We start from the raw sequence: 16,621 nt of genomic DNA, 5'->3' as shown, positions 1-16,621 counted from the left end.
TTATTATTGCACATTATTGCAAATTATTGCACATCAGTAAATTATTATTGTGTGTACTATTATTCTGTACTTTATTATTAGTCAAGTCTGCACACTACTAAGTGTTTTTTTTTAAGTTGCTGCTGTAACAAAAGAATTTCCCACTCGGGATCAATAAAGTATTTATTATTATTATTATTATTATTGTTATTTAGGAAGTCAATTAACAGCTCATGCTGCACTCTGATAATCATTGGGGTTTCCTATACCTGGGGATTTGAAAAGGAAAATAAATCTCGATCTGCTCATTAGTCTCTCCCCTGTCAATTCTATCGTTAGGCATTGTTCACTGAGGCTGAACTATTTCCGAGGACAAATGGAAACACTGTGAGGAATTGTCAAACTCGTTTTGGAGGGGTTTTCTTTCGTGGACTTCGGTTCCTAGCAAGTATGTGATAAGGTGATCTGGCCCTCCACCCACACATGGTCCTGAACTCAAACTGTTGGGGTCACAATGCAAGAATGGGAGGCGGGGAAATCAGCACAGGGTGGTGGTGCCAGTAGTTGAGGGCAGGAGGTGCAAGGTTAAGAGGAGACAGGAATATAACTAACCAAGTCATTCCTCTTATACATTCCACCAGTGCTTGAACTTTGGTAGGAAGTGAGATGAGGGGAATTCGCTCAAGATAGAGGGGATCAGTAGGATGAAGGGAACTTGTTCATGAAGTCAGACAAAATTAATTACAAGGTGGTTGCCATCTGCAGCAACTTAAATCACTGTAATCCAGTATCACTGTTTCAATTAAATCTTTATCAATTTTTGGTGACGCTTAAATTTCTAATTAATTTCAAGAGGTTACAAAAGCATAGCATGCTGGAGGAACTCAGCAGGTCAGGCAGCGTCTATGGAAACGAATAAACTGTCGAAGTTTCAGGCCGAGACCCTTCATCAGAACTGAAAGGAAGAGGGAAGATGCCAGAATAAGAAGGTAGGGGGAGGGGAATGAGGCTGGCTGGGAGGCAAAGGGCTGGAGAAGAGGAGAATCTGGTAGGCGAGGAGAGTGAATCATGGGAGAAAGGGAAGGAGGGGGGCACCAGAGGTTGGGATAGGCAGATGATGAAAAGAGGTAAGAGGCCAGAGCGGGGAAATGAAGAAGAGGGAAGGAGGAGGGGGAAAACTACCAGAATTTGGAGAAATTAGGGTGGAGTCTACCTAGAAGTAAGTGTTGTTTCTCCAACTTGACTGTAGACCCATCATGGTAAAAGCAGAGGCCACAGTCTGACATGTCAGAACAAGAGTGGGGATAGGAATTAAAATAGTTGGCCACTGGGAAATTCTGCTTTTTGTGGATGGAGCTGATGTGCTCAACAAACCAGTCCTCCAATCTATGCCAGGTCTCACCAATGCAGAAGAGGCCGCACACAGTAGACAACACCAATAGGTGAGGTGTTGCCTCACCTGGAAGGACTGTTTGGGGCCCTGAATGGAGGTGTAGGAGGAGGGTGAACGGGCAGGTGTAGCACTTCTGCCACCTGCAGGGCTAAGTGTCAGGAGGGAGTTTAGTGGGGAAAGATGAATGGACAAGAGAATCACGGAGGGAGCAAATCCAGCGGAAAGTGGGGGAGGGGGTGGTGGGAATGATACGTTTGGGTGGTAGGGTCCATTGAAGATGGTGAAAGTTGTGTAGAACGATCTGTTGGATGAGGAGGCTCCTGGCATGGTAGGTGAGGACAAGAGGAACTCTATCCATCTCAAGCCCATTCTCCTGCCTTCTCCCTGTAACTTTTAATGCCCTTAGTAATCAAGAACCTATCAACCTCTGCCTTACATATATCCAATGACTTAGCCTCCACAGCCATCTGTAGAAGTGACTTCCACAGACTCGCCATCGTCTGGCTAAAGAAGTTCCTCTTCATCTCTGTTGTAAAGGGACATCCTTGTATTCTGAGGCTGTGCCCTCTGGTCTTAGACTCCCCCTATTACAGGAAACATCCTCCCCACAACCACTTTATCTAGTTCTTTCAATATTCGATAGGTTTCAATGAGATTCCCCCTCATTTTTCTAAATTCCAGTGAGTACAGGTCCGGAGCCATCAAACGCCCCTCATATGTTAACCTTTTCATTCTTCTTGAACCTCCTCTGGACCCTCTCCAATGCCAGTGCATCCTTTCTTAGATATGGAGCCTGAAGACTGCTTACAATACTCCCAAGTGTGGTCAGACCAATGCCTTATGAAGCCTCAGCACAAATTGCCCGCTTGCTAGGAATTTCTCCATATTCAGCTATCCCTTTGCTGGGACTCACCTCATTCTCAGCTTCTGGAAACTGCTCTTCCACGCGTTTATGTAACTGTTTGAATACCACCCGCATCACAGAGGGGCACTGCTCTACCGAACCCACAATGGCATCCATCACATCGGTCAGGTAGGAGTGCAACATCTCCTGGCTGCATTCTCGCACATTGGCTTCCGAGGGACCTCCTTTGAAAGAGATTCTCCTTTCAAATCAATAAAAAGACATTATTCATTGTAGATAGTCTCAACATGTGATCCTTGTACTCTGCTTTTTCGTCTGTTGGAAATATTAATTTCAATGAAAGTCTATTCTGCACATGTTCATTCACTGCTCAAATAGACCGGTATACACTGTTATGCTTGTTCTTAATAAAGACAAGCAGTGTGCGCAAAAGCGTTAACACATATTTAGTTACAGTCATGGCTTCAGGTCAAATTGAGCGCGTGCAACCAACTCATGGCCTCAGCTAGACCTGAGCGCGCACATCCAGCTCACTGATGTCACTTCCAATTCTGGGGTGAATCACCCGCACTGCACACTGGGAACTGAAGTTCTTTATTAGATGCACACATAATAACACACACCCAGATCATTTACTTCAATGTCTTCAAATATTCAAACAAGAACAGAATTCGAGTAAGAACAGAAAGTATATCAGATTCTAATATATAAAAAAGGGAGTGACCTTTATCTTTACAGATAATGTGTGAGCACATTAATTTGGTGAATTGGGGTTCCTGTTTATGACAAGGTGAAATGTTAAAACTTGGAGTTGTGCTGTTCCATGGGAAGCAGCAGAATGAATTATGGGAAAGGTCGTATCCTCAGGTCCTAATCTTGGGCTGGTTTCCATGGGAACATAGCCTAGGAAAGCATCCCTGGGATAAAGGAGAAAATGTAGGGGGGTCAGTCTGGGCTCTCCACCCTTTCCATCCAAATCCACCATCCCAGACGCAGAAGCTAAGCAGGTTCCACAACTATCACCCAAGGGCAAATCCATGGGGTAGGAAAAGGAGGAAATTAACCTAAAAAAAATTGAGTGAGTTCACTGCTAACAACAAGCACCAAGGAAATGGCTACAGTATTCCTGAACCACGTCTTCATAATCGTATCCAAATAAGCTTACGGCCGATGCCACTTTGTGCAGCAAAGATGATGCATAGAAAGCTTAAAGTTAAGAATCTACACAGGAACAAGGTCACAATTTTTTATTAATTTTTAGAAATGCAAGCTCAAAAATTGTATGTTTGAATTGTGCATTAATAAATGAGGCCCGATGAGAAGTAATAATAAGCTAGATTCTGAAGGCATATGCAATAATTTAAAGTGGTAAAAATGCTTCAAGGTACCCTCAGATCACTGAAGGACAAATATTCCTGCAGGTTTTATTATAATAAACTGAATCAATAAAATGCAAGTGGGCAGATTATTTATGTTAAGAAACTGATTGATTAAAAGAGGATGAAACTATATTACATTTAGTTTAAGGAATAACTTCTTTCTTAAGTAAGTTTTGTTCTGCACCAAACATCATATGTTGGTTCAGTGTCGATACAGGAAGTACGCTGTAAAGCTCGGGAGACCTAAGTGTGTGTATTTCAGAGACTGGGTGAGGTCAGATGCTGTGGAGGCGTAGGAGTGGACATAATGATATAACGTTTCATTGTTGGGTTGATAATGTAGAGCAGGGGTTACCAATATTTTTATGCCATGGACTAATACCAGTAGGCAAAGGGTCCGTGAATGCCAAGGTGGGAATCTTTGATGTAGAGAGATTGCCTATTACACAGAGTACATGAACTCAAATCCTCATGGTACATTCAAAGGGAACCAAAATTAGACTATTTTAAAATTGCTTGGGTCCATAGACTGATGTGGATGTGTCCTCTCCCCCACCCAATATTACCCCTCCCCTAGGTCAAGCCTACCCAGGGTCAGATTGAGCTTTAATCCATAAACCTTCGGACCTCAAGCTGTTGGGTATCCAAACAAGATGACTCACCAACTAGCCACCCAGGAGTTAATACCACTAATCCCTCAACATATCAGTTCACACCATGGATGCTGACTGACTTTCTGAGTCTTTCTGACACTAATTTTTTTTTTATTGTTTCAGATTTCCAACAATGGGAGAGCATGACTTTTTACGTTTATCCGAAAGTACTTTAACGATCCCATTGCTCTCTAAATTTTACATCTTAATCAAGGTACTGGTGTACCTTCAGGGCTCACTGAAAGATGAGGTTCTGGCCCAAAAGACTGTACAAAGAGCAGGAACTTGGAAATCAGTTTAAGATGGAATACGAGGATACAAAATATTAAATATTTATCCCTGACGCATGTTTTCAATGCACAGAGCCAGATTAGTACATTGTGTGCCAGTCTAAAAAAAAAGAATAGGGTTTACCTTGTTATCAGAAGTGTAACTTAGCAACCACAGTAAGTCAGTTTTATGTGTGCTGTGTATTTAATGATTCAGTAATATTTGAGTAATCTTGTATATATATTGGTTGATGAAGCATTGTTGTTTCATTTAAATAAATCATTATGAGTCATATGTATAAATGCCGGCTGGTGGTGTAGTGGCATCCGCACCGGACTCCGAAGCGAATGGTCACGGGTTCAAATCCAGCCGGCTCCCAGAAAACAGACAGATGCTCAAGAAACAGCCAGGTTGCCGCCTGACGTGCCACAAGGCGCGAAAAAGAATAACAATATGTATCAATACATGAACTGCACAAGTCATCACGCCACCATGTGATTCATGCACACCTCGTTTAAAATAAATACAGAGTTAGACCACCCCCCGTCCCGGGCTCCTGTGTCTGCCTTTGAATCACTTCAATGTTTTGAAGTTATAAAACATAACAATGTGGATAAATGGCAAGCTATTAAATAGTTTCATTACTTGCATCAAATAAAATTCAGTGTAATTAACTTCTTGACCTGTTTCGATTCTAAGGGAAGCCTTTGTTTTGGAAGCCTTTAAACCTTCTCTTAAGTATGTCATCAGTATTTTGACAAAATATTAAGAAGAAATGTGTATCGTGAGTTATTTATGCTGATCACTAAGTTCATGTAGAAGTAATAGGCTTCACAACAGGACATTCATTTCGAGAGGACTAGAATATAAAAGCAAGGATGTAATGTTGAGACATTATGAAGTACTGGTGAGGCCTCACTTGGAATATTGTGACCAGTTTGGGTTCTTATCTTAGAAAGAATGTGCTGAAACTGGAGTGGGTTCAAAGGTGGTTCACGAAATTATTCCATGATTGAACAGCTTGTTGCATGAAGAGTGTTTGATGGCTCTGGGCCTATATTGGGGTGACCGCACTGAAATCTATCGATTCGCGAAAGGCCTTGATAGAGTGGACGTGGAGAGGATATGTCCTATGATGAGAGTGTCTAAGACCAGAGGACACAGCCTCAGAATAGAGGGGTGTCCTTTTAGAATGGAGATGAGGAGGAATTTAGCCAGAGAGTGGTGAATTTTTTTGTAATTTGTTGCCACAGGCTGCTGTGGAGGACAAGTCTTTATGTATATTTAAGGCAGAGGTTGACAAATTCTTGATTAAACAGGGCATGAATGGATATGAGGAGAAGGCAGGAGATTGGGGCTGAGAGGAAAATTGGATCAGCCATAATGAAATACAGAGCAGACTTGATAGGCCAAATGGCCTAATTCTGCTCTTATATCTTATGGTTGTATGGTCTTATATTGTATATTATGAAGTTGCATGATTAAATGTCAATTGCCCAGCTGGTGAAATATGATCACTTCCATAATTGTGAAAACTCACAACAATTCCCATCCCTGAAGTGTTGGTAGGGTATGTGAAAACACAGGTATAAAAGGGCCATACCTTATTTTGTTAAGGTCTATCTTACAAGGATCCAGTTCGATGTATTTCTTCTCATCAAAAATGCGGTTAACCACTTGCCTCAGCACTTCATGTAAGTATGGCATTCCCACCAACTACAAGAAATGAAAGTGACATTTAAATTAGTGCATCGGCAATCAAGTTATAACTTTTAATTAACTTACTAAAAAGTAAAGAAATATCCATTGAAAGGCCCTCTACCTCTTAGAGAATAAAATAATACAGTCCTTAATTTTTCAATACTATTATAAATTTATTTTATCATTACAATGAAGTTGTTGCAGAACAGTTGCACAGTATATTTCCTCATGCTAATCACTTCTGCCAGGGGAACTGGTGGATGAGGGTTTGATTTCAACATTTAAGAGACATTGGATAAAGGTTTGGCCTATATACAAATGTATTTAGTGTGTTTCTATTCCTGATATCCTATATGTGCTTGCTATCTTGTACGTGTGAGGTCTAGGCCTCAAGCCGCAGTGTTGCCTGTTTACAGCTGCCCGGAGAGAGGTGTCAGAACTGGTGCACTTCACTGGGGGCTGTATGGCACCAGGCTAGAGTCAGTGCTGCCCCCCGGTGTCCACTAGGCAGATGACAAACAAGCTCCGTAGTGGTTGCCTGTAAATTTTAGTGGTGTTGGTCAGCTTAAGTTTGGACTCTTTTATTGAGTAGCTGTACCTTTCTATCTTATACCTGCTGTGTGTGCTTTTTTCCATACATGACTGTTGGTACTGTGTTTTGTACCTTGGCCCCAGAGTAGCGCTGTATCATTTGACTGTATTTGTGAGTATTCATGTATGGTTGAATGACAATTAAACTTGAATTGAATTGAAGTACCTGGTTGGGAATGATAAGGAGGGCTATGGTCCAGGTGCAAGTCAATGGAACTAGGCAGAATAATGGTTTGGCATGGACTAGATGGGCCAAATGGCCTGTTTCTGTGCTGTAGCTTTCTGACTCTATGACTCTTTCTAATTTTCTACTGCAGAATTTACCAATAACCATAAATATTCAGATGATTAAAAGCAATAACCCCACTGCAATTTGGGCATCCTCGGGAGAGACGAAGGCTACGGGAGTAAACCTAGACAGCAAATCCAGAGTGGAGCATTATTGAACATACTTTCGGCAGCTCCTGCAGCCAAGCTGGTGCCAAACGTATTGCTTCATAAGCTCTCCTTTGGCCTGCAGTGGTGAGGCCGAGAGGGGGATCTTCACGACTGGGTACCTCAGGATCTCCATTACTTCCGCCTAGGCTTGTGACGATGATGATCATCACCCATTGTCCTTTGAGGTAGACGGATGCCAACCAACAGAACTCTGATTACAAATATTAATAACATAGAATAGTACAGCACAGTACAGGCCCTTCGGCCCACAATGTTGTGCCGACCCTCAAACCCTGCCTCCCATATAAACCCCCACCTTAAATTCCTCCATTTACCTGTCTAGTAGTCTCTTAAACTTCACTAGTGTATCTGCCTCCACCACTGACTCAGGCAGTGCATTCCACGCACCAACCACTCTCTGAGTAAAAAACCTTCCTCTAATATCCCCCTTGAACTTCCCACCCCTTACCTTAAAGCCATGTCCTCTTGTATTGAGCAGTGGTGCCCTGGGGAAGAGGCGCTGGCTATCCACTCTATTTATTCCTCTTATTATCTTGTACACCTCTATCATATCTCCTCTCATCCTCCTTCTCTCCAAAGAGTAAAGTCCTAGCTCCCTTGATCTCTGATCATAATCCATACTCTCTAAACCAGGCAGCATCCTGGTAAATCTCCTCTGTACCCTTTCCAATGCTTCCACATCCTTCCTATAGTGAGGCGACCAGAACTGGACACGGTACTCCAAGTATGGCCTAACCAGAGTTTTATAGAGCTGCATCATTACATCGCGACTCTTAAACTCTATCCCTCGACTTATGAAAGCTAACACCCCATAAGCTTTCTTAACTACCCTATCCACCTGTGAGGCAACTTTCAGGGATCTGTGGACATGTACCCCCAGGTCCCTCTGCTCCTCCACACTACCAAGTATCCTGCCATTTACTTTGTACTCTGCCTTGGAGTTTGTCCTTCCAAAGTGTACCGCCTCACAGTTCTCCGGGTTGAACTCCATCTGCCAGTTCTCAGCCCACTTCTGCATCCTATCAATGTCTCTCTGCAATCTTTGACAATCCTCTACACTATCTACAACACCACCAACCTTTGTGTCGTCTGAAAACTTGCGAACCCACCCTTCTACCTCCACATCCAGGTCGTTAATAAAGATCGCGAAAAATAGAGGTCCAAGAACAGATCCTTGTGGGACACCACTAGTCACAATCCTCCAATCTAAATGTACTCCCTCCACCACGACCCTCTGCCTTGTGCAGGTAAGCCAGTTATGAATCCACCTAGCCAAACTTCCCTGGATCCCATGCCTTCTGACTTTCTGAATAAGCCTACCATGTGGAACCTTGTTAAATGCCTTACTAAAATCCATATCGATCACATCCACTGCACTACTGTCATCTTTATGCCTGGTCACCTCCTCAAAGAACTCTATCAGGCTTGTTAGACACGATCTGCTCTTCACAAAGCCATGCTGACTGTCCCTGATCAGACCATGATTCTCTAAGTGCCCATAAATCCTATCTCTAAGAATCTTTTCCAACAGCTTTCCCACCACAGATGTAAGGCTCACTGGTCTATAATTACCCAGACTATCCCTACTACCTTTTTTGAACAAGGGGACAACATTCGCCTCCCTCCAATCCTCCGCTACCATTCCTGTGGACAACGAGGACATAAAGATCCTAGCCAGATGCTCAGCAATCTCTTCCCTCAGCTTGTGGAGCAGCCTGGGGAATATTCCGTCAGGTCCCGGGGATTTATCCGTCCTAATGTACTTTAACAACTCCAACACCTCCTCTCCCTTAATATCAACCTCACTCGTATTGTCCTCACCGTCATCAAGTTCCCTCTCATTGGTGAATACCGAAGAGGAGTATTCATTGAGGACCTCGCTCACTTCCACAGCCTCCAGGCACATCTCCCCACTTTTATCTCTAATCAGTCCTACTTTCACTCCTGTCATACTTTTTTTCTTCACATAATTGAAGAATGCCTTGGGGTTTTCCTTTACCCTACTTGCCAAGGCCTTCTCATGCCCCCTTCTTGCTCTTCTCAGCCCCTTCTTAAGCTCCTTTCTTGCTTCCCTATATTCCTCAATAGACCCATCTGATCCTTGCTTCCTAAACCTCATGTATGCTGCCTTCTTCCACCTGACTAGATTTTCCACCTCACTTGTCACCCATGGTTCCTTCACCCCACCATTCTCTATCTTCCTCACCGGGATGAATTTATCCCTAACATCCTGCAAGAGATCTCTAAACATCGACCACATGTCCATAGTACATTTCCCTGCAAAAACATCATCTCAATTCACACCCGCAAGTTCTAGCCTTATAGCCTCATAATCTGCTCTTCCCCAATTAAAGATTTGCCTGTTCTCTCTGATTCTGTCCTTTTTCATGATAATGCTAAAGGCCAGGGAGCGGTGGTCACTGTCCCCCAGATGCTCACCCACTGAGAGATCTGTGACCTGACCTGGTTCATTACCTAGTACTAGATCTAGTATGGCATTCCCCCTGGTCGGCCTGTCCACATACTGTGACAGGAATCCATCCTGGACACACTTAACAAACTCTGCCCCATCTAAACCCTTGGAACTAATCAGGTGCCAATCAATATTAGGGAAGTTAAAGTCACCCATGATAACAACCCTGTTATTTTTGCATCTTTCCAAAATCTGCCTCCCAATCTGCTCCTCTGTATCTCTGCTACTACCAGGGGGCCTATAGAATAACCCCAATAGAGTAACTGCTCCCTTCCTGTTCCTGACTTGCACCCATACTGACTCAAAAGAGGATCCTGCTACATTACCCACCCTTTCTGTAGCTGTAATAGTATCCCTGACCAGTAATGCCACCCCTCCTCCGCTTTTTCCCCCTCTCTATCCCTTTTAAAGCCTGAAATCCAGGAATATTGAGAATCCTTTCCTGCCCTGGTGCCAGCCAAGTCTCTGTAATGGCCACTACATCATAATTCCATGAATGTATCCAAGCTCTCAGTTCATCACCTTTGTTCCTGATGCTTCTTGCATTGAGGTACACACATTTCAGCCCTTCTACCTTACTGTCTTTACACCGTTTATTCTGCTTCTCTTTCCTCAAAGCCTCTCTGTATGTTAGATCTGGCTTTACTCCATGCACTTCTTTCACTGCTCTATCGCTCTGGGTCCCATCCCCCTCGCAAATTAGTTTAAACCCTCCCGAACCATGCTAGCAAACCTACCTGCAAGGATATTGCTCCCCCTCGAGTTCAGGTGCAACCCATCCAATCTGTACAGGTCCCACCTTCCCCAGAAGAGATCCCAATGATCCAAAAATCTAAAACCCTGCTCCCTGCACCAACACCTCAGCCACGCATTCAACTGCCATCTCCTCCAATTCTTACCATCTCTGTCACGTAGCACTGGCAGCAATCCTGAGAACATCACCCTTGAGGTCCTGTTCTTCAGCCTTCTGCCTAATTCCCGAAACTCACACTTCAGGACCTCATCCCTCTTCCTGCCTATGTTGTTGGTCCCAACATGTATCACGACTTCTGGTTGCTTTCCCTCTCGTACCAGGATGTCGTGCACCCGGTCAGAGACATTCCGGACCCTGGCACCCAGGAGGCAACAAACTATGCGGGTGTCTTTCTCACGTCCACAAAATCTCCTGTCTGCTCCCCTGACTATAGAGTCTCCAATGACGACAGCTCTCCTCTTCTCCGTCCCACCCTTCTTCACCACAGGGTCAGACTCAGTGCTGAAGGCCCTGCCACCGTGGCTCACACCTGGTCGGTCGTCCCCGCCAACAGTATCCAGGACGGTGAACTTATTATTCAGGGGAATGGCCACAGGGGTGTTCTGCACTACCTGTCTTCTCATTGATAACAATTAAGATAGTGATAGTAAACTCAAAACATTTGGCCAGATACTAACAGTGCAATCTAACCAAATGCAATGAAAAATAATGGAATATTTATCCTCAAAGAAATATCTTAAGTGTATAAGTTCCCAGATGAAAATGAATTTTTGGACTCAGGCTTAATGTCTCTTGACCTGCTGTGAGCTTCAAGCTGGAGATCAATTTGAACTTTCCCAATGTAATGTGCAGTCAGAACTTTGGCAGCACTTCACATGATTTATTTTTAATCTACTAGGTCAATCTGCAATTCTTTATCACAGCCTTGCCCGCTCAGGATAAAGGAATGACTCATTCTTTTAATTAAGATATGCACAGACACACAGGACATTTTGAAATTAATGCACAATTGGCCTATTAAAATTAATTTAAACTCATTATCCATCAATTATTTCTTTGACATAGACAGAAGCATCCCAATGCACAGAGGCAAAATCAAAGAAAAACAATAGGATGTTAAAGCTGAAATTGAAGTGTATTTTTCAGCTGTGTGTTTTTGACCACTTTAGCTAAAGGCCAAATCATGAATATAGCATTAGGTTGTTCTGCACAAAGCATATTTAATTATCAATATCATTGAAGCTATTAAATGTTCAAAATTAGGCTCCTTTCTGTGAACAAATTACACCCCCACCCCACCTTCCTCTGTTCTTCACTCAGAATTTTCACTTCTCACCTACCTGTTACTTCCCCCTGGATCCCCTCCTCCTTTCCTTGTTTACTCTCCTTTTTTTCAGATTCCTTCTTCTCCAGCCATAACCATAAGACCATTAGGAGCAGAATTAGGCCATTTGGCCCATTGAGTCTGCTGCGCCATTCAATCATGGCTGATCCTTTTTTCCCCTCCTCAGCCCCACTCCCCAGCCTTCACCCCGTAACCTTTGATGCCATGGCCAATCAAGAACCTATCAATCTCCACCATAAATACACCCAACAACCTGGCCTCCACTGCTGCCTGTGGTAACAAATCCCACAAATTCACCGCCCTCTGGCTAAAGAAATTTCTCCGCATCTCTGTTTTAAATTAGGCTGTGCCCACTTGTCCTTGACTCCCTCACCATGGGAAACATCCTTTCCACATGTACTCTATCTAGGATTTTCAACATTCAAAAGGTTTCTATGAGATCCACCCCCCCCCATCCTTCTAAATTCCAGTGAATACTTTTTTATTCCCAGAATCATCCTTGTGAACCTCCTCTGAACCCTCTCCAATGCCAGCACATCCTTTCTTAGATAAGGAGCCCAAAACTGTTCACAATACTCAAGGTGAGGCCTTACCAGTGCCTTAGAAAGCCTCAGCAACACATCCCTCCTCTTGTATTCTAGACCTCTCGAAATGAATACTAACATTACATTTGCCTTCCTCACCATGACTCAACTTGCAAGTTAGCCTTTAGGGTGTTCTGCACAAGGATTCCCAAGTCCCTTTGCATCTCAGATTTTCTCCCCATTTAGAAAATATTCTGCTCATTTATTTCTACTACCAAAGTGCATAACCATGCATTTTCCAACATTGTATTTCATTTGCCACTTTCTTGCCCATTCTCCTAATCTGTCTAGGTCCTTCTGCAGCCTTCCTGTTTCCTCAACACTACTTGCCCCTTCACCAATCTTCATATCATCTGCAAACCTGGAAACAAAGCCATCCATTCCATCATTCTAAATCATTAATAAACATCATAAAAAGAAGTGGTCCCAACACCAACCCCTGCAGGACACCACTAGTCACTGGCAGCCAACCAGAAAAGGATCCTTTTATTCCCACTCGCTGCCTCCTACCAATCAGCCAATGTTCTAACCATGTTAGTAACTTTATTGTAATACCATGGACTCATAACTTGGTAAGCAACCTCATGTGTGGAACCTTGTCAAAGGCCTTCTGAAAATCCAGAAATACAACACCTACAGCATCCCTTATATCTATCCTACTTGTAATCTCCTCAAAGAATTCCAACAGGTTCGTCAGGCAAGATTTTCCCTCAAGGAAACCATGCCGACTTTGTCCTATCTTGTCCTGTGTCACCAGGTGCTCCATAACCTCATCCTTAACAATTGACTCCAACACCTTCCCAACCACTGAGGTCAGGCTAGCTGCTCCATAATTTCCTTTCTGCTGCCTCCCTCTTTTCTTAAAGAGTGGAGTGACATTTGCAATTTTCCAGTCCTCTGGAACCATGTCAGAGTTCAATGATTCTTGAAAGATCATTACTAATGCCACCACAATCTCTAGTGCTACCTCTTTCAGAACCCCAGAGTGCAGTTCATCTGGTCTGGGTGACTTATGTACCTTTAGGTCTTTCAGCTTTTTGAGCACATAACAGGAAAGAAGTCATCTCTCTGACACAGTGGTGTAAAGAAAACAACCTCTCCTATATGTTGCAAAAACAAAGGAGCTGGTTGTGGATTACAGGAGGAATGGAGATGAGCTAACCCTTATTGCCATCAGTGGATCTGGGGTTGAGAGTGTAAACAGCTTTAAGTTCCTCAACATCCACATCACCAAGGACCTCACATGGTCTGTACACACCAGCTGTGTTGTAAAAAAGGTCTCTTTGACCTCAGACGGTTGAGGAAGTTTGGTATGGGCCCCCAAATCCTAAGGACTTTCTACAGAGGCACAATTGAGAGCATCCTGACTGGCTGCATCGCTGCTTGACATGGGAACTGTACCTCTCTTAATCGCAGGATTCTGCAGAGAGTGGGGCAGACAGCCCAGCGCACCTGTGGTTGTGAACATCCCATGATTCAGGACGTTTACAGAGGTTGTGTTGGCGCATGACCAAGTGGTTAAGGTTGTTGTCTAGTGATCTGAAGGTCACTAGTTCGAGCCTTGGCTGAGGTAGTGTGTTGTGTCCTTGAGCAAGGCACTTAACCACACATTGCTCTGCGACGACACCGGTGCCAAGCTGTATGGGTCTTAATACCCTTCCCTTGGACAACATCGGTGGCGTGGAGAGGGGAGACTTGCAGCATGGGCAGCTGCCGGTCTTCCATACAATCTTGCCCAGACCTGCGCCCTGGAAACCTTCCAAGGCGCAAATCCATGGGCTCATGAGACTAACGGATGCCTAACAGAGACAGGTGTGAAAAAAGGGCCCGAGGGATCATTGGGGACCCGAGTCACCCCAACCACAACCTATTCCAGCTGCTACCATCCGGGAAATAGTACCGTACCATCCGGGAAATAGTACCGTAGCATAAAAGCCAAGACCAACAGGCTCTAGGACAGCTTCTTCCACCAGGCCGTCAGACTCATTAACTCACTCTGATTTGAGTGTATTTCTATGTTACATTGACTGTTCTATTTATTATAAGTGATTATAAATTACGATGATTGCACATTGCACATTTAAATGGAGATGTAAGGTAAAGATTTTTACTCCTCATGTATGTGAAAGATGTAAGAAATAAAGTCAATTCAAATTCAAATTCAATTCAGATTCAACCTTCTCCTTTGTAATAGTAACTGCACTTACTTCTTTTCCGCCCACACCACCCTTCAACATCTGGCACACTGCTAGTGTCTTCCACAGTGAGGACTGATGCACAGTACTCATTTAGTACATCTGCCATTTCCTTGTCCCCTGTTATGATTTCTCCCGCCTCATTTTCTCGCAGCCCTATATCCACTCTCTTCTCTCTTTTAATTTTTACATACAGTACTTGAAAAAACTTTTACTATCCACTTTGATATTGTTTGCTATCTTGCTTTCACATTTCATCTTTTCCCTCCCACTGATTCTTCTAATTGCTTTCTGTAGGTTTTTAAAGCTTCCCAATCCTCTATCTTCCCACTAATTGTTGCTTTGTTGTATGCCCTCTCTTTACCCTTTCCCAGCTTCTCCCAATCTCCTTCCAGTTCACCTCTTCCCCGCCCCCTTCCTTTTTATTCTGCCATCTTCCCTCTTCCTTCTCGGTCCTGATGAAGGGTCTTGGCCTGAAACATTGCCTGCTTACTCTTTTCCATAGATGCTGCCTGACCTGCTAAGTTCCTCTAGCATTCTTTGTGTTTCAGCAGCAATGTGGCTTTCTGAAATGAAAAGGGCTATGATGACAAATGTTAGGGGGTGCTTTACGTCAAGTTTGGAGACTCAGTGCCACATGTTTTCTAAAGTCACAATCTTTCCAAGGGACAAGAATTAGAGCAATTTAGTAGAAGTGTGATCACTCGAGTCAAGTCTGAAGTTCTACTAAGGGGTTGTCTATTGGTTGGTCCTCAGTTGGCTGTAGAGGGCGATCTGGGATCAACATAATCTGGTGCAGTGTGGGCAAGGGTAAGTGGTGACTGTGGTTATTGACTGGGTCTATTGATTGTTCGTTCTCTCCTCTCGACCTGTCGCTTGTTCTCTGTGGCATAGTGGTTTATGTAGTTCCTGTGAGTATATTCTCATCATGTGCTGATGTAAGAGGATAGTTGGAGAATTTCCCAAACCCACCCGAGATGGCTGAAATGAACTTTTGCAGCCACATTAGACTTTTCAGAAGAAAACACACTCAGGGAAATTAAAGGGCTGAAAGTACTTGATATTTCAGAAACATAGAAACATACAGCTCATTACGGGCCCTTTGGCCCACAATGTTGTTCCGACCATGTAACTTACTCTAGAAACTACCTAAAATTTCCCTACTGCATTGCCCTCTATTTTTCTAAGCTCCATGTACCCACCTAAGAGTCTCTTAAAAAGACCCTATTGTATCCGCCTCTACCACCTTCGCTGGCAGTGCATTCCACGCACCCATCGCCCTCTGTGTGAAAAACATACCTCTGGCATCCCCCTTGTATCTACTTCAAAACACCTTAAAACTATGCCCCCTCGTGTTAGCCATTTTAGCCCTGGGAAAAAGCCTCCGGCTATCCACACGATCAACGCCTCTCATCATCTTGTACACCTCTATCAGGTCACCTCTCATTCTCTGTCGCTCCAAGGAGAAAAGGATAAGTTCACTCAACCTATTCTCATAAGGCACGCTCTCCAATCCAGGCAACATCCTTGTAAGTCTCCTCCTCACTCTCTAAGTTGCACTTTTTTACTTTTCTGAAAGCAAAGGGCATAGTGTGGTCCATTACTGGGAGACTTGGGGAGACATCCATTTTTCTAGTATTCGCAGGAAAGGAGAAAGGCCTGAAGCAACCACCTGCTTTACACCCTCCAAACCTTCACACTTATTGAAACTGACTGGAAAATTAATTCTGTGGTATAAATTGGCTGCTAATTTCCTATCAGCAGTTCCATGCTATCCTTCTCCCAAGTCTAATTTCACCCACATTGGATGAAGGGGATACAGCAATCAGAGTGCGGGCTGATTTTGCAGAGCTGCTGTCATATCCACATGTCTTCCGCAAATTCTAATGGGCTAGACTGTGCAGTAAGCAAGACACTAAGGGACTGAGGAGGTCTGACAGGAATTCCAGGAGCTCTGCAGTGAAATGCAGAATTCCGTGG

The 16,621-nt window shown here is 43.7% G+C and overlaps 1 protein-coding gene across 5 annotated transcripts in view; it reads right to left on the bottom strand.

The window, feature by feature from the left end:
• Positions 1-16,621, bottom strand: part of LOC140190838 (rasGAP-activating-like protein 1) — a 296,426-nt gene that overhangs the window by 61,871 nt on the left and 217,934 nt on the right. For all 5 annotated transcript variants that reach the window (XM_072247716.1, XM_072247717.1, XM_072247719.1 and 2 more), the window contains 2 exons: positions 6,143-6,255; positions 2,286-2,478 (listed from right to left, as the gene is read on the bottom strand). In XM_072247716.1, coding sequence (XP_072103817.1) covers positions 2,286-2,478; positions 6,143-6,255 — 306 coding nt within the window. The remainder of the gene's footprint in view (positions 1-2,285; positions 2,479-6,142; positions 6,256-16,621) is intronic.

This window comes from Mobula birostris, chromosome 31, assembly GCF_030028105.1.
Source record: "Mobula birostris isolate sMobBir1 chromosome 31, sMobBir1.hap1, whole genome shotgun sequence".
Lineage (NCBI taxonomy): Eukaryota > Metazoa > Chordata > Chondrichthyes > Myliobatiformes > Myliobatidae > Mobula > Mobula birostris.
This window is presented reverse-complemented; position numbering and strand designations above follow the sequence as displayed.